The sequence below is a fragment of the Trifolium pratense genome, linkage group LG7 (genome assembly GCF_020283565.1).
Source record: "Trifolium pratense cultivar HEN17-A07 linkage group LG7, ARS_RC_1.1, whole genome shotgun sequence".
Taxonomy (NCBI): Eukaryota; Viridiplantae; Streptophyta; class Magnoliopsida; order Fabales; family Fabaceae; genus Trifolium; species Trifolium pratense.
The window spans coordinates 59040494-59058407 of NC_060065.1; the positions used below are offsets into that span (position 1 = coordinate 59040494).

The 17914-nt window shown below is 33.9% G+C and overlaps 4 protein-coding genes and 1 long non-coding RNA gene across 7 annotated transcripts; 4 read left to right on the top strand and 1 right to left on the bottom strand.

Annotated features, from left to right (window-relative positions):
- Nucleotides 1-549: 549 nt before the first annotated feature.
- Nucleotides 550-9708, top strand: LOC123895562 (5-formyltetrahydrofolate cyclo-ligase, mitochondrial-like). Of its 3 annotated transcripts, none has more exons than XM_045945984.1 (9): nt 550-1068; nt 5839-6087; nt 6171-6311; nt 7843-7992; nt 8544-8585; nt 8658-8703; nt 8878-8948; nt 9034-9160; nt 9265-9708. In XM_045945984.1, exons 2-9 carry the CDS (start codon nt 5868-5870, stop codon nt 9275-9277), a joined length of 810 nt encoding a protein of 269 aa, XP_045801940.1. In that variant the 5' UTR covers nt 550-1068; nt 5839-5867; the 3' UTR covers nt 9278-9708. The 3 variants fall into 3 exon arrangements, with proteins under 3 accessions (XP_045801940.1, XP_045801939.1, XP_045801941.1); XM_045945983.1 differs by having other exon boundaries at nt 5860-6087; XM_045945985.1 differs by having other exon boundaries at nt 551-1068; nt 5880-6087.
- Nucleotides 1062-3595, top strand: LOC123895561 (pentatricopeptide repeat-containing protein At1g80880, mitochondrial-like). The gene is made up of 2 exons (XM_045945982.1): nt 1062-1994; nt 2193-3595. The coding sequence occupies exons 1-2, from the start codon at nt 1486-1488 to the stop codon at nt 3187-3189; spliced, it is 1506 nt and encodes a 501-aa protein (XP_045801938.1). The 5' UTR covers nt 1062-1485; the 3' UTR covers nt 3190-3595.
- A 984-nt stretch (nt 9709-10692) lies between the features above and the next one.
- Nucleotides 10693-11210, top strand: LOC123899094. The gene is made up of 3 exons (XR_006805507.1): nt 10693-10712; nt 10831-10902; nt 11149-11210. It is a non-coding gene; the product is annotated as an uncharacterized LOC123899094 (long non-coding RNA).
- Nucleotides 11211-11441: 231 nt separating this feature from the next.
- LOC123896727 (transcription factor bHLH113-like) lies at nt 11442-12327 on the top strand. The gene is made up of 4 exons (XM_045947082.1): nt 11442-11450; nt 11787-11852; nt 11958-12008; nt 12149-12327. The coding sequence occupies exons 1-4, from the start codon at nt 11442-11444 to the stop codon at nt 12281-12283; spliced, it is 261 nt and encodes an 86-aa protein (XP_045803038.1). The 3' UTR covers nt 12284-12327.
- A 1220-nt stretch (nt 12328-13547) lies between these two features.
- LOC123899021 (putative receptor-like protein kinase At1g80870) lies at nt 13548-16065 on the bottom strand. The gene has a single exon (XM_045950076.1). The coding sequence runs from the start codon at nt 15843-15845 to the stop codon at nt 13641-13643; it is 2205 nt and encodes a 734-aa protein (XP_045806032.1). The 5' UTR covers nt 15846-16065; the 3' UTR covers nt 13548-13640.
- Nucleotides 16066-17914: the final 1849 nt, after the last annotated feature.

Sequence of the window (17914 nt, forward strand, 5' to 3'; positions counted from 1 at the left end):
TACTCAAAATCATCAAGAGCCATCACACAACAATAAATTAAAGTATTAGATTGAAAAGATAACATATCATTTTTATAGCTTATCATTTTTCTCTCTCAAGTTTATAGCTTATCAAGTTTATAGTTTATCATTTTTCTCTCTCAATTTTACCCCTGCCATCTTACTTGAAAAAATAACATATTTTTAATGCTATTTCATATTTATAAGCTAGTTCATCCACTAATTTTACTTAATATTACAAATTCAACTAGCTAGCTTAGCTTATAAGCTATTCGCTGTAACCTCATCCGTTATAAGCTTGGTTATGAGCTATGCACTATTTTTTACCAAATAGACCCCTCACCATATTTATATATCAATAATAAAAGAACAAAAAAATGGATGTGAAGACAGAGTTATGATGACACATTGGTATACCAGAGCGAGAAAGTCTTGCTTAGGAACAAACCCAACACATGGGATTTGGGCACATCCAGTAACATTTTGACAACACATTAATACCTATTATTTTTTTTTAAATAAAATAAAAAATGTCTTTACTTCTCTCTCCACCCTTCTATATTCTTTCTCTGCAAAAAAACATAGACCTCCCTTCAATCTTCCTTCTTTGGAGCTATCTCCAATCTAAGTTTGAACAGCAACAACACAATTAAATGGAAAAAGTTTGGAAAAATTAAGATCCATTGAATGATGATGGATCAACTGCCACTATATCCTCCATCTCACCGTCGATCCAACACCAACAACAACATGAATCATCACCTCACAGCAATCGAATCTCGCCGGAAATTATATCTCCTTCAGTAATCGACCCACTTCCTCTGTTCACTTATTCTTCCAATTCCCGCCGCTCCTCCGTCGTCACCGCCGCTGATTGACCCCTCCCTCAGGTCAGAAAAACCCTCAAGGCCATCGACCCCTCTCTCAGGTCTCTACTCGTAAAACCCAAATCTCTTCACGCCTCAGATCTATCTCCGATTTCTCTCTTCACACCTGAAATCCCCAATCGCCACTCTTCACACACCTTAAATCCCTCAAATAGATTTCTTCAATTTCCCCAATCTCACGGTATGTATGTTTAACTATGCTCTGCTTTCCGATTTCGATTATCATTTATTTTGCGTTGTTTATTATCCAAACATGAGAATTTGCAGTGTGGTTGGTGTTTCCGATTTGAATGATATATACAATTTTTTAGCTACTGTGAACATATGAGATATTTTTTCAGACTTCAGGTAGTTTATTCACTTTCAAGTGTTAGGGTTTTCACTTTTTATTTCATCACTAATCTTAGGTCTCTTTATCTATCTTGTCGGGTGGGTCCTCATCTTAAAAAAGAATGTTAAATGAATAAAGAAAAAAAAAGAATTATTTTATAGGGAATCCAAATCCAAGGAAGTGCGTGACTGTGTGTTTTTGAGAGTGGTTAAATTTTGGTAGAATTAAGCAATAAGCAGGTGAAGTGAAGTGAAGGTTTCCATTCCAATGGCTCAACGTTGTTGCAACTTTTACATTTCAATTTCAAGGCGGCTGAATGCCCTTCCAATTCTAAAACCTCCTCCTCCTCCCTCTCAGGCATTCTATCAAACACTTTCAATACACTCTCATTCAAACAATCACTATCCTCCTCCTCCTTCTCCTTATCCTTTCCACTTCAACTTTGATTTCAATCACCCAACTCTATTGAAATTCATCCAATTCCTCAAAAACAACAACGACAAAAACGATGATGATAATGTTCATTTCCTTTCATCACTGGAAGAACCAAATGCAGATTTAATATGTTCCGCAGCAATTTGGGTTTTAAGGGAAGATTGGAAACCTGCATTGCGTGCCTTCAAATTGAATAGCCTCTATAATAACGAAAAAGCTTGCAACTTGATGATATGGGTTTTGGGAACTCATGCAAAATTTTCCATAGCATGGTCCATCATTCGAGATATGCATAACTCTTCTCTCTCCACTCATCAGGCTATGCTTATTATCATTGACAGGTACATCACTTTTCTTTATCCTTTTTTATATTGTCATTCGATGCATTGCTAGAATCATCGGTTGTATGTGGGTAGGAAAATTAGGAAGTAACATTCACTTTTCATCTATAGGATTGTTTCTGCTTGATAGATAATTCATAAAGAAATAATGCATATGCAAATAACTCACCTTTTATTGTGCCATTTCATTTCAATCAGATATGCATATGCAAATAACTCTGCTAAGGCTATTGAAACATTCAACTTTATGAACAAGTTCAGATTGACCCCTGATCGGGAAGCATTTCGTGCACTTTTGACTGCTCTTTGTAAATATGGTAACGTCGAAGAGGCTCAAGAGTTTATGCTAGTCAACAACAAGTTCTTCCCGCTTGAGATCGAGAGCTTCAACATTATTCTTAATGGATGGTGTAACATAACAGTTGATGTATATGAAGCAAAAAGAGTTTGGAGAGACATGTTAAAATACTGTATAACACCAGATGCTACTTCATATAGCCACATGATTTCTTGCTTTTCGAAGGAAGGGAATCTTTTTGACTCTCTTAGACTCTATGATCAGATGAAAAAAAGGGAATGGATCCCTGGGATTGAGATCTACAATTCCTTAGTGTATGTTTTAACTCGTGAAAATTGTCCCAAGGAAGCTCTCAAGACTATAGATAAAATGAAGGAACAAGGTTTGCAGCCAGACTCTGACACATTTAACTCCATGATCCGACCTCTCTGTCAAACTGGAAAACTAGCCGCGGCAAGAATAGTGTTGAACACAATGGTAGAGGAGAATATTAGTCCAACTGTTGAGACTTACCATGCATTCTTTGAAGGAACAGATTATCATGGAACGTTAGAATTTCTGAGTAAGATGAAAGGTTCTGGTTTGGGTCCAAATAAAGATTCCTTTCTTATAAATCTGGTAAAGTTCTTAGAGTTGAAGCAACCTGTAAATGCACTGAAAATTTGGGCAGAAATGAAGAAATATGATGTGGAGCCCAGTTGTATACATTACAGAAAAATGGTTGAAGGGCTTGTAACATGCAGATGGTTCATAAAAGCCAAGGATTTTTATGAGGAGATGATCTCAAACGGATGTTCAGAAGATCCAAAGCTTAATAAGCTCCTTCAGAAAGAAGTGCTTGATAGTGGTGATAAAAGAAAACAGAATGTTATAAAGGCTATTAGTGATAAAGTGTGAGAATTCTGAAAAGCGATAAGTTGAGATGGCAAAAACATTGAGAGCAGTGAAGATATAAAGATCTCTTACTTGAAGCAGAGAAACAGAAGCTCCCGATTTTTATCTTGTGATTCTGCATTCTACCATTGGGAATGTTGAAGCATTTGCAGTGCCAATATTGTTGACTAAAAGGTGAATTTCTCGAGGTCACTTCATAGTCCTGACATGTATTAATCTGGCTGTTAGCCCTTTGACAGCCTGCCTAATTTTTGAATTTTGCTACAAGAGATGTTATCTGATCTATAAATGAATCCTTGATAGTTTTGGTCGCTGCTGCATGCTCTGGCCCTCATACTTTGTTGTTTTGATTGTCTTGTGGTTCATCATTGAACAATATACAAAGTACATATTTTTGTTGTCTTCCTGAGAGTTCTCCATTGTTGATTAGTTGGCTATATCTTACAAAACCGTGAGGATTTATGTTGCAAACACTCAGCTTGGTCCGACATTGTATGTGAGTCCAATTTCTCACAAGCTGAATATAAGTAAAAAAAAAAAAAAGACATATAAACCTCCATAGTTTTCCTTACTCAAACATTAAGAGACTGGTCCCTTTTAAAATTACAAGTATTATATTAGGAATACTTCCAAAAATTAGGACAAAGTTATCATATCTTGGTGCTTGTCTGTAGGATTGATTTAATTTACTACTCAAAACTTGGATGTGCTGATTTCCCAATTATTTGGGGATTTGCAAGTTTTTCTTTATGCTGAATTTTGTGAATATGCGTACAGATAATGAGTTGTTCTGTCAACAAAGGTGTTACATTATTTATTACTTTCATACGCCTATATTGGATGATTGCCTCCCTCCCTTCCCTCATCATACAATAGAAACAAGGATTCTATCTGTTTGCTTCTGAACCATATAGTAATTTGTAGCGGATACAAAGGGCTACACACGGTTTGCAGAAGAGTAACTGAGTAGGCCTTTGCTTTATGAATGCCAACGAAGAAGCATAACATGCATCAATGTAGGAAATGCCGGATACTTTTACAAACTTCTCCGCTAACTATCTCCATTTGGTTTGCAATATTACATACTGGATCTCTTTTTACATACCAGATTTCTTTTCTTAAGTGTTCTGGTTCGAAATTTTGACTACCAAAAAACTTTGTCGTTCTGAAAAACATTTGTAAGGGTTAAGTCAAATGATAAAAAAGGATAAAATTGGAAATAAAAATTATTTGTAGGGGTAGAGGTACAATTGTTGGGATAGAAATTTTTTTTTCAAAGATTTATTGTTCGATCTTGAAACTGTGACATTAAATTAATTCATTCTCTCCGAGAAGATAACTCCTGTGCGGATTTTATGGCCAAACTTGGTGTTTCTTCTAATGTTGAGGTCCTCGTCCATTCCTCTTCTCCTCTGGGACTTCGGGATCTTCTCTCAGCCGACTCTCATGGTGTCTTTTTTTCTTTTCTTTTTAGCTTTGTAACAAAAAAAAAATACAATATAACACACCAAAAAAAAATAAATTATATGTGCGGTTAAAATCAATTTTGGAAAAAAAGAAATTCAATCCAACGGTTATGTGCCGTTGGTTCCTTCCTTGTTTGTTTGTTCACCTCCCCTATTTTTAATTTTTAATTTTTAATCCCAAACAAACAAACAAACAACTCTCAATCTCATCTCGATCGCCGCCGTGTCTGACTCTCCGTTCTGATCAGCTCAGTAACACAACACTTATGTACACAACGGAATAGGTCAGTAACAAATTTGCCAATCCTATTTTCCATTCTCATTTCATTTCACTTCACGCATCTCTTTCATTCTATGCTAATTATTATATCATTTTTCTTTTGTCTTCATTATTATAAGTCTGCTTATGCTTCTGGAACAAATTCTCATGATTTGTTTGCTCTTTCTATCTAAATTCTAATCTTATATATCAAAACTAACTACTAACACAACAACCTAAAATTTCATTCTTTCAACAATTCTCACATCACCTCTGTTTCGCAATGCCATATTTTGAGCTTATAACTTATGCCTTATAGCTTATAAGCTCATACCAAGAAGAAAAAAAAAACAGTATTGTTTGGTAACACTTCTTTTTTTTCTTACGAGCTAATAGCTTATTTTTAATTGCTTATAGCTTATTTTGATAAGCTAATTCAATTAGCTTATATAGCTTAAAGCTTATAGACGTCCGTTTGGTTTGGTTTATTTTTGAGATTATGTAAAATAGCTTTTGCAAGGAAATAAGCTTTTATGTAATATTCATAAGCTTGTCAAGAGAGTTTATGAAAACACAACTTATGAAGATGCAACTTTTGTTAGTTAGAACTTATGAATTAACATGAAATCTTATTTATTTACATAAGCTGAAAAATAAGCCAATCCAGACGGGCCCTCAAGCTTATAGCTTATCATTTTTCTCTCTCAATTTTACCCCTGCCATCTTACTTGAAAAGATAACATATTTTTAATGTCATTTCATATTTATAAGCTAGTTCATCCACTAATTTTACTAAATATTACAAATTCAACCAGCTAGCTTATAAGCTATTCGATGTAACCTCATCCGTTATAAGCTTGCTTATGAGCTATGCACTATTTTTTACCAAATAGACCCCTCACCATATTTATATATCAATAATAAAAGAACGAAAAAATGGATGTGAAGACAGAGTTATGATGACACAGTGGTATACAAGAGCAGCCGCGAAAGGTGTGGTAATTAGTGGACAATTGTGGCAACCAAATCGTATGCTGAGGATGTCAACTAACTGTAACAACGACAACACCAACAACCGTGATGACCTGAATTCCATTTTCAAACAGAAACGAATTCTTCGAACTCAGGTCAGAAAAACCCTCAAGGCCATCGACCCCTCCCTCAGGTCTCAACAAGGTACATTTTAATCTTCTTTCCTTCTTTTACTGTTGTTTTTTTTATTCCTACAAACAAATTTGGTTTATTTGCTTTTTGTTCAGACAATGCTATTCAAGACATAATTTTGGGAGCTCCGTGGTTCAAATCAAGCCTTAGGCTATGCGCATACATTAGTTGTAGTGCTTTACGAGAAGTTGATACTTTCAAACTCTTATCACAAATTTTGCAGCCTCCACCCAGTGGTATGTCGTTTAACAATTGATTTTGTATTTTTTGTTAATAAATTATACTTTTGGGGAAGTTAGAATCTTGATCCTACACAAGTGTCTAATATATAAGAGGAAATTGTTTGAGGAATTATTAATGACAACAACAACTTTATATTATATCAATGTTGTCGAATAGCGGTTGTAGCCGTAAGCATAGTGGAATTTGACCAAATCACTTTGTTCTGCAATATGCTATTTAGAGAGTACACCGTGTTTGTCAAATAGAGGTTCTTGTAACACCGTTAGCATTGTAGGCTTTGTAGCATACTAGCATAGCAGAATTTGAACAAACCACTATTTTCCGTGATCCGCATTTAATGGAATCTGCCATTTCTTTGAAGAATGGAGATGGTCTCCACTTGTTTGTATTGTAGACATACAAGCTATCAAAGTTTTTAATTTTTGTATTGAAGACAAAAAACAGAATGCTGTATACATGATTATTGTTGATGTTTTTTTTGAAAACTATGTTAGTTATATTTCCTCGTGACATTTAATCAAATACTCTGCGCTGTCTAGCTAAATCTTGGCAGTTGGATCAATCTACAGTTCATATCCAATGGCTGGCATATGGCTATACCGGTTAGAGATAATCTGAGCAGAAGTTAGGGGCCGTTTGGTAAGCAAAGAGAGATGTAAGGCAACAGGTGTAAGGGATGCCCAACTGAAATTTTAACCATTCTCGATTAGTATACTAATTCTAGGTAACGCAACTGAAAACCTTACAAGATTGACGTGAGAGACACTGTGTGATGGTATTGTGACTAATTCTAGTATACAAATTAGAGGTAGGCAGCAGTGAACTATGAAGCATGGACAGAGGCACGGACACCAGACACTATACTAACATGTCTTGTTTGTGTTTGACACTGACACATGTCAAACACCGAGTACCTCTTCAATCTGTACTGTCAATGCTACATAGGTCGCAAATCCTATTTCTCAACATGGACTTAAATTCAATAATATAATATAATATGATTATAGAACAACTATATCCTGTCCTCGATTAGGTAGCTCATGATATTTATACATATATTTTACTGGATTCTATTTCATAGATGTATGGTTTGATACAATCAGGGATTCAGGAACAACTGCAACAATTGAAAGAACTTTTTCTATTATAAATATCATCGTGAATCTGATGTGAAATCGTAAGAGAGATGACTGTTTTCATAAATGAAAAGTTGTAGAGAGCAATTATGTTATATATTAATATTATACTTTTAATTTTCAAAAGTTATATATTATGTTTTTAATATTGCAAATTTATACGAATGAATATTGCACCTACAAATTAAAAGTCATGGTAAATCCTACAGCAAGCATACCTTCATAAGAGTAATGCTTTGGGTAAATTTTTTTAAAAAAATTTACATATTTTCTTTGCTTGTTCTTAGAAGCCTGTCATGTGTCAAACAATATTTATTCCCTGCCTCCAAAATAAAATCTTGTAGTATATGAATTTTATTTATCAAGACAATGTGATGACCAAATGCAGGTGGTAAAAAACTATATGTACCACGGGTGGAGGATAAAAATAGTAACATGAGGATGCTTAACGTATCGCGTATTGATGATCTTGTTGCAAACTCAATGAACATCTTAGAACCAGATCCTGTCGATGCTGATGGAAATGCACGTGAAGATGGTACTTGTCTCTCTCTTTCATTGTTGGGTTTTTTGTTTTCATTTACTGCCAAACATGCAATCTCACTGCTTGAATATTTAGCTGTCAAAGATGTAGCAAAGTTCCAAAAACAGTGTGCTTAACCTCCAAATTCAAATTTCAATCTTCTTCAAAATGCCGCCATTATCAAGTCATAATTACATCACATGAAGCTAATTTTGTTGAATCTTACATGACATAATTTTACAGATAATATGAAAATCCTAATCAGGGTTTCTAATCTAAAAGTTTTTTTTTTTTTAATTTTAAAAAAAGATAACGAAATAATGAAGCCAGTCAGAATGGTATAACTTATATAAAGCTGCTTCCACAAGATCAGGTACAAGTTATGTACATCGATGTCCTACTCCCTTTCATGGCTACTTTTGTGCAGTTACTGTTATTTTTCTGATTCTTGTAGTGTTGACCTCCGTCTAGTGTATTTTTATACTTATTCTGATTGGCCAATATCAACAACCTTCTGTTCTGATTGGCCAATATCAACAACCTTCTGAAAGATCTATTTGGTGCAGTTTTGCAGGCGAATGAACCAGTTGATATTTTGCTTTTACCTGGTAAGCTTCTCATATCTTATTTGATTATTGATGTCTAATCTTACATATAGCTAATCAATTATATTTCCCAAGGGTTGGCATTTGACAAATCTGGACGACGTTTAGGCCGTGGTGGAGGGTATGCTTCTATATTTCTAGCATCCAGACGAAAGCATTAGGTTTTCCATTAGTATATTATGTAACCAGTTAATGGTTTCCAAACTCAAATGCTGTCTCGTCTTGTTAATTTCACAGAAAAGGTTTTCCTTCATAGTCCAAGGATTGTTAACAGTTAATATCCCCATTTCTACAGTTACTACGATACCTTCTTGAAAAATTATCAGGACCTTGCAGAGACTCGGAATTGGAAGCAGCCCTTGCTTGGTATTCATTTCCTCCTTCTAGTTAATATATATTCGGTTGAATAAAACCTACAATTGTATCACTATAATGCAATTTGGATTTGCAGTTGCACTCTCATATTCACAACAAATACTAGATGATGGTGTGATACCAGTTACTTCAACTGATGTTCTAGTTGATGCTCTTGTATCTCCAGAACGTGTAATTCCCATCAGTTCTGCTGCCTTCAACAGGTATCACTGAACATACTCATTTTTTTGTCATATTGAGTTCAATCAATTATTATTGTTTATATATATTTTTTTTTTTATCATTTTAACCAATTGTAAGATTCCAGAATGGATATCTGAGCTGGACTTGAAGCTGATGCTGAACCCTTTCAATGGATTATGTATCATCTTCAATAAAATTTTATGGTTCATTAAGTATTCGGCGCTAATGGAGGGTTGGATCCGGAGCTTTTTGTGTAACAAGTAAAAAGAGCAACCAATTAAGCAAATAAAATGTTTAATGCGGGGTCTTGACACGTTAAAAATTAAGTGGTACCCCTACTAAATTAGTGATTTGTTAGAAATATTTGTAAAAACTAGAAAATATATTGCATATTCAATTGTATTTTTATTTACGTTGTTAGCTTTAATTTTATCTATGGCAACTGCAACAGTTGAAGTTGAACTGGCATAAAGAGTGAATTGTTGAATGCTTGTTTGGTCATATATGTTCAGATATCTTCACAATTTTAGACATACAATGATATAATTTTGTATTCTCTAAATTTTTACATTTTTTTGGGTAAATGTTATTAAATTAGCTAGTTACTTTAGTTTCTAAAGTTTGAGCTCATGAACTTACTAGCTCTTTTTAGCGTCTCTTAACTCATCAATGATAATGATATCATTATTATATTTTTTTTTTAGCAAAATGATATCATTACTAGCTCTTTTTACCCTTAATTAATATCACCAAGTGTTTTGGAATATAAAAAGTTAAGATTAATGAATATATAAATTTATAAAATATTTTAGGTACATTTACACATAAAATGGACACATTAACTAGTAATTTTTCTTAATAAGAATAAAATATACAACTGCTTATATTTAGAAGCAAGCAAAGTAATCTTAAATTAAACACATTAGTAATATAGTATTTTAGGAAGTTTCCCATCCAAAATGGACCCATTAAGATTACTACTTTATTTTTCTTAATACAGCTTAGGCCTTAGGGGGCTTAGCATAGTAGATGCGCAGCGGTGCGTTTGACTCATAAAACAATAAGAACTAGATAGAACAATACAAGACATGCAAAACTATACCGAAAAGATATAGAGCGATAATATTTTTATATTAAAAAATTAAAGGGGTATTTTCATATTTTTTATAGTTGTATTGTGGACAAAAAGTTGTCCTGTGGTTTAGTGAGTTTGTCTTGTTCATTGCTACTTAATTTGTCCAGTCTCATGACCAGTTTCAAATCAAACGACAAAAGATGTTCAGCTCAATCCTCTATTTTTTAGATCAAACGCAGTGTTATATTACACGGAGTTTCCGAGGACTATGTCTAGTGTTGCTGCTTCCCTTTCTGGATTGGGAATGGTTGCAGGAAATTTGGTATCTTCTTTTGTATTCATCACTATAGAAAACGTCACTTCGAGAGGAGAAAAAGAAGGATGGATATCAGATAATATTAACCAGGGTCGTTTTGACAAGTACTATTGGGTTATAGCCGGATTTAGTGCTCTTAATTTACTGTATTATCTAGTATGCAGTTGATGAAGTATCTAAGGTAAAAAGATATTGGTCATAATATATATAGGTTCTTGCTAATTAATTATTATGTTTCTCAACTTCTATTAATATAAGTCATGTGTAATTTTATCTATCTCTTTGGTGTTTATCTCTAGTGTAATAGTTCTAGTGTTGAAGTTAATAAGAAGGCTAGGGTTCATCCATCTTCAAGCCAACCACCTCTAAAGGTTAACTAATCACAAATTAAACATTTAAACAGCTACATAAACACTTTTTAACGGAGTTGCATGAAAAAGGGTAATGTTACAGATATTTAATGACTTAAAAACCAATTTATTCTTTACCAAAAAAAACTGAAAGGACTAATTTGTTACAAACATTAACTTAAAGGGCCGCAAGATACATTTGACCTATTATTTATCAATATAATAAGTCATGTATATGCTATTGAAGTTAATTTCTCTATAGTGTAGTGTAATAGCTCTACTGTTGGAATTAATAAGACGGCCAAGGTTCAGCCATCTTCAAGCCAGCCAACCACCTCTAAAGGTTATATAAAATTAACTAACTTTCTCCCTCTTTTCTATAATTTCTCTCTTACTTGTATATATATATATGTTTATGTTTTCTTGTTTGTTGTCTTTCTTGATTGTCTTAATTATTTTTTTGGAAGAGAGAAATTAATTAAAGCAAATGAAATTCTTATATATCCTTAATTATAGGCAACTTCAGAAGTATATACTAATTATATTATATATGAATCTGAATGAATCAGGTGATAGAATAACAGCACTTCACCAGCTAGCTAGTTTCCCCATTTGGAAGGGTAATTGTGAAACTAATTAATCACTCCATTATTATCATTATTTTACACAATTAAGCACAATTCAATATCATAAACCATTGTTTGTGTTAATTTGGTTTTCAAAGTAGCCTTTCATGATTCAAGTTATGTCAGTCTATCTCTTTTGTCGTTAATTAGAATTTCACTTTTATCGATATTGGAAACTTCGTACCTGATAAAAAAAAATCACTTTTCACATTAAAAAAAGAAAGATGAGAGCTTTGATGTGTTGTGAATTGTGTACTGATATGTGGTTCACTTTTGCAGACTGACACGGCTTCTGTATTGTCTGAAACCATTGGATACATCAAGTTTCTTCATGGTCAAATTGAGGTCATGTTTCTTATTTATTAATTTATTTTGTTGGACTGTATGTGCTAGTAGAACTATAGAATATAGTATTATTGAATATACTTTCTTCTTTTTATTCCCATCTAGCTGTTGGATGACACTGGCCTAAAAAGAAAGGGTGCTCCAATTCCAAACCAGGTATTCTTTTCTAATTTCACTTATATATGAAGTCAAATTTCATAGAGAAGTGAAATTAGAAATTTCACATAGAAGTATAATTATTTGTAATGATATCAATTAAATTAATTGATTAATCATTTTTTGAAAATAATAATCAGACTGCAAAAGCGAATAAGGGAAAGAACTTGAGGACTAGAGGGTTGTGCTTAGTCCCTATGTCAAGCCTTTGTCCTGCACACAACATGTTGGAAGCACAAATGGAGCTGAATATTTGCAGGGAGGCGTGGAAATGAGTTGAAGCGAGTTAGGTTTTGCACGACTCAAGTTTGACCTGGTAAATAAAGGCATATGTCTTTGCCGTTACCTATTAAAGGCTTGTAATAAGTGGTGTAAATATATTAACGAACTAATAGAGTGTTGTAAATAAGTGGCGTAAATAAGTTTTTTGTAATTATTAATCAAGAGTCTATTTGAGCAAATTAATGCTTGTCCTATTTTCATAACGTTGAAATACAATCAGAAATATTTTCTACATGGTATCACGAGTTTCCAGTTTTGGGGGTCTTGCTTCCGAAACATAAACCTTAGTTGTTGTCATTGCAGTTTTGTTCCTTTTTTTCCGCCTACATTGCGGTTTATTGCCCATATTTTTTCCTCTCCATGGTTGCTGACCTTTGACTACTATTGCTCACGCGACAGAAACATTGTTCGTGCATCAGAAAAGCACTATTTACTAAATCATTGTTCAGACGCCATCAACACGAGTAGGAGAACAATGTTCACACAAACGCCATTGCTTGTACGTCGGTGGTGCTCACTTGGTCAAACAACATTGTGGTAGACCCCTTTGTTGCCAGTTTTTCTGCAGATCATTGTTCTTCTTGGTTGCTATTTTTCTAGGCGTTCCTTACTGTATATTTCTTATGCAGTTGGCTTTAATTTTGTCTATGGTAACTGCAATAGTTGAACTGACATAAAGAGTGAATTGTTGAATGATTGTTTGATCATAGATGTTGAGATATCTTCAAAATATATTTTAATTTACACAGGTTTTTTTTTTTTTGGATTAGGTGGCATTTGTAATGACTTTGTCCTCTTCAAGAAATGGTGAAGATGAAGACAACTAGATGATTTTATGTCATGCAAAAATATGGAAAAAGAAAAATATACCAGTGGGGATTATGGCATGTATTTTACTAAGGAACAGAACAAGCACTGCTGTTTTATAGTGACTTACTTTAGTCTTTGATTATGACTAGTGTTTCTGTGGTCCATCCATAACTACATGTGTAAATAAATAAAACATACAACATGTTACAGTCAATATCAGCCAATTTCAAGCCCCATTTTAGGTGTTAGATTTAATTTGTTTTGTTAACCAAAAACCAACTTAGTTGTTGGATTGGATATCCTAAAATAGACCAACCCTTGTTGCAAAAATGAATCTTTGTGCTAGCTTAGCTTCGTGTTCTTTCATCAATAAAATTGTTTATACTTAATTGCTTTGGAGAATGACTCAACATTCAGAAGCTTGATTCAGCTGAACTACTGCATTAATTAAATATGTAACATATAGATTCATTTTCTTAAGAAATATAAAACAAATAAACAAGGTAGTTAATGCCAAGAAACATTTAACATTACAAAAATCTATTCTACATTGGTCTTCTGTTTTCTCCTTGATCTGCTGTATAATCTGGAAGGTGGAGAAGGAGAGAACTCAAATGGAAGTGGTGGAAGTTCCATCTCCCCCTTTAAAATCTTAACAATGTCTCCAATATCTGGCCTCATCTCTGGAATTTTCTGTAAACAAGTGAGTGCCAAGTTGATACACATGCTTGCTTGTTCCTTGTTGTAATCATCTTGTTTCAATTTTTCATCAACTAGTTCTAAAATGTTACTGCCACCAGCTTGAGCCAAGTGTCTACACCAGCTAATTAAGTTAGCTTTCTCTAGCTTCATAGGAGATGCAAGAACATGTAATGGTCTTCTACCTGACACAATTACAAGAATCAAAACTCCAAAACTGTATATATCAGCTTTCTCCATTAAGAATCCACACCCTCCATATTCTGGTGCTACATAACACAGTGTACCTCTCATACTAGTTGTGCTGCTGAGTTCGCGGCTGAAAAGATCTCCACTCCACATGTCACTTCCAATCGAACGCGTGCTTTTTTTCCTCCAACCTCTTCTGAAGCTAAACTCACCATTTTGTTCACACTCATGATGTCCTTCCTCTCCATAGTTCTTATTACGTCGGCAAAGATAGAACCTTCTACCCAAACCAAAATGAGGCATCACTTTCAATCCTTTCTTCCATTTAGTTTGAAGACTTTTCAGCTTGTTGGAATTCTTCTTGCTTAATTCAGCAAGATGTTCTTCTTTCCACCACTCTTGCATCTTCCTATTCTTCATCTTGTGGCTTTTCTTTCCCTTCAGTTCTTTCATATCAACAACTCCATTATCTGCATCTTCCATCACAGATACCTGTAATTGTGGTCCATTTGCAATTGCATCACTGGTTTTACCTATTGGACTTGAATTTTCCAACTCTGATTTCTCCTGAATGTTGTTGTTCTTAGTACTATCAATACCATCATCCCAATCAGCATTTGATGGACAAATCTGACTTCCAATCCACTCCATGACATAGTCTTTACTACATAACTCACCACTTCCATCTTGTTTCCACCACCAATCTTTTCCCCATTGTTTCCCATTGTCCTTCTCATCATCAACCAAACAAGAAGCATTATTAAAAGCCAACTCCTTACTATAATCAGTGCTATAAAACTCATCATCATAAGGAACAAACATATTATTATTATTATTCCAATCATCCCTTCCTCCTCCTATATCCAAACTTGAAATTTCCTTACCCTTTGTATTTACACTAGTCCTACTTTCACTTTCACCAACAATATTGGCATTATAATTCAAAGAGTTCAAGTTCAAAGCTTTAACATTTAAACAAGTCCTACTATTTTTGGATGAAGAAGAAGCTTGCAAAGCAAGAGCAAAATCAACTTCACTAACACTCTCAACAGGAGTGCCAATTACAGGAGTTTCTGCAGTCAAATTACCTGAAAGGTCTTGGCTTTTCCAAAGATCTTGACTCTTCCCCAAATCCTGGCTAAACAAGTCAGCTCCAAATTCACCCTCCACCTTAATCCTTGACAAACCAAAATCCGAGATCTTCCCGCGGAACTCAGCATCAAGCAACACATTGCTTGGCTTAATATCACCATGAATCACAGGTGGATCACATCCAAGGTGCAAAAACTCCAATGCTCTAGCAACATCCATTATTATGCAAAACCTTCTTTCCCAACTCAAACCAAAACACTCATCACCAAAGAGTGAATCTTGCAAGCTTGTGTTAGGCATATACTCATACACCAAAATTCTCTTATTCTTTTCAACACAATAGCCCAAAAGGGTCACCAAAAAGGGTGATCTCAACCCTCCAAGAATCTGCAACTCATTTTGAAACTCTCTCTCTGATTGCAAAGACAATGAGTCCAAGCGTTTGATGGCAATAAATTTTCCATCTTTAAGTAGACCCTTGAAAACAGTACCAGAACCACCTTTGCCAATGATATTGGAAGTGTCAAAGGCATTGGTGGCTAGCTTTAAGTCTTTGTAGGAGAATCTTTGGAGCTTCAAAGGAGCACTAGCATCAAAAGGGATGGTCTTGGCTCTGTGTACAAGAGAATGCCAAAGATGGTAAAGGAAGTAAAGGATTGAGAAGAAAATCACAACAGAAGCTGAAATGGTGAGTGCTATGAATATGAACTTGGGTTTGGTGAAAAAATTGGAACTTGTTGTAGAAGGTATTTGTCTTGAAGGCATTTTGTGAATGAATGAATGAATGAATGAATATTGATCACAGGTTGAGCAAGTAATGAAGAAAATGGGGATTGTGATTTTTCATAACTTTTTTGTGTTAGTTTTATGAATTTGGGTATCCAAAGTGGATTGCTTTACAATTAGATAATCATTACTTAGAGGAGGAGCTGTATTCTACTATTCATAACTTCTTCTTTTCCTTGATTTATGCTTTCCAACACCTCCTCCTATTATTCTAACTTATTTATTTTATATAATATAATAATAATGTTTAATGGGATGAGATTAAGATTGGCAATTGGGAAAGTAAGTGAGGATTAGAAAAAGGAAGGAGAGGGATGGACCCAAACCCAACCCAATGTACTTTTGACTAAAGAGAAAGTTTTGATGGCAAAGTCTTGGACTACTACTTATTACACTGATATTGTGAAAACTGAACTGACAAACTATACATTATATTCTGTCAAAAAAAAAAAGAAAAAGAGACAAGCATACATTAACATAATTGATGGACATGTATCGGTTAACGAAGTTGTAAGAGTTTTGGTCCTACTAAGCATGTAGTCAGGGTTCGATTCATGACTCATATATATTGAGAAAATTTGATTGAAAGGAGAGAACACAACTTATGTGCCCAATAGGTTATCTGACGGAGATTAGTCATCGATAACGGCCGTAGAAAATTGGTACTCCCTCCGTACCACAATATATGTCACTTTGGGGAAAAATTTTGTACCACAATATATGTCACTTTGGGGAAAAAATTTGTACCACAATATATGTTGCTTTATATTACCGTTGAAACATTTAATGCTATTTTTCCTATTATACTCTTAACTATTTGTTACTCCCTCTTCTTTCAATTCTTCAATTTATTTTTTTCATACCATAAATGAAGGACAATTTTGTAAATCAACCCATAATCTCTTTTTTCCATACAATATTAATTATATTTCTTAATATGTGTAAAATTGTCAAAACGACATATATTGTGGTACTGAGGGAGTATCAAACTAAAAGGAAATGTGAGGTCTTCTGTGCAGTTATTTTGTCTTATGCGCTATGACTTGGGTAATGTAGGAATATATGGATACTGTTCATTTTTTAATTAACTCTATCTTGTTTGAAATTTTTGACCAAAGAAGGTTCACACTTCACACTAGCAAGCATATAGGTTCACATGGTTGGATATATGCCAATAATTTCTTCTCTTTTTTTTTCGACAAAAAATCATGCAATAATTTCTTGTACTCCATCATTCTCACATTGCTGCTCCGGTCCCATGTTGCACTCACAATGCATCACTATATTAAAGCTTTGATTAGGTGATCCTTATTATTAAGCTATTGTTAGGGGTCATAGTTGAATATATAAATTACTCTAAATAATTCGACTTTTATGAATTACTCTTTTTTATCAAATGACAGGAATTTTGATTCATATTTATTTTTCCAAAAAAGAATAAGAGAAAAATGAATGTGTCATCTCATCCTAATGCTCAAATAATTTTTATATATATATATATATATATATATATATATATATATATATATATATATATATATATATATATATATATATATATATATTTAAAACTTTTTTTTTCCAAACGACAAAGCTATGAATGATATACACATATGTATAAAGGAGGATTGCGGGAGTTTTGTAAGAGCAAAAGCTTCATGTTGAACAAACCAACAAAGAAGCTGAAGTTGGTTGCATGGAGTTAGCTGTTCAAAGCGTTACCATCGAGCTGCCTTAATTGTAAGACTGGTGGATGATGGCATCACTATAAACTTGAAGAATGTTCTCATCGAAATTATAGGGTTCATTTTTATTTTTTTTACTTTCACCATCAGTTTAATCTGATTCGAGGGTAAGTTATGACATCAAGTGAACTATAAGGTTAATTTTGTTAAAAGACAAACAAAAACTTTGTTACTCACACTCTTGTAAGAGCATTACGGCCCGTTTGGTGCGCAGGATAGGGAGACAGGATAACATAAAATTAACCTATCCTGCTCAAATCTTTTGTTTGGTGCACCAATAGGAAAGGATAAAGTTAACCTATT

Coding starts and splice junctions, on each gene's coding strand:
- LOC123896727 (XM_045947082.1), top strand. Junction 11,853..11,957: donor TTCTTCATGGTCAAATTGAG/GTCATGTTTCTT, acceptor ATTCCCATCTAG/CTGTTGGATGACACTGGCCT. Junction 12,009..12,148: donor GTGCTCCAATTCCAAACCAG/GTATTCTTTTCT, acceptor AATAATAATCAG/ACTGCAAAAGCGAATAAGGG.
- LOC123895562 (XM_045945984.1), top strand. CDS start 5,868: ATGATGACACAGTGGTATACAAGAGCAGCCGCGAAAGGTGTGGTAATT. Junction 7,993..8,543: donor TGGAAATGCACGTGAAGATG/GTACTTGTCTCT, acceptor TATTTGGTGCAG/TTTTGCAGGCGAATGAACCA. Junction 8,704..8,877: donor CGTTTAGGCCGTGGTGGAGG/GTATGCTTCTAT, acceptor CCATTTCTACAG/TTACTACGATACCTTCTTGA.
- LOC123899021 (XM_045950076.1), bottom strand. CDS start 15,845: ATGCCTTCAAGACAAATACCTTCTACAACAAGTTCCAATTTTTTCACC.
- LOC123895561 (XM_045945982.1), top strand. CDS start 1,486: ATGGCTCAACGTTGTTGCAACTTTTACATTTCAATTTCAAGGCGGCTG. Junction 1,995..2,192: donor ATGCTTATTATCATTGACAG/GTACATCACTTT, acceptor CATTTCAATCAG/ATATGCATATGCAAATAACT.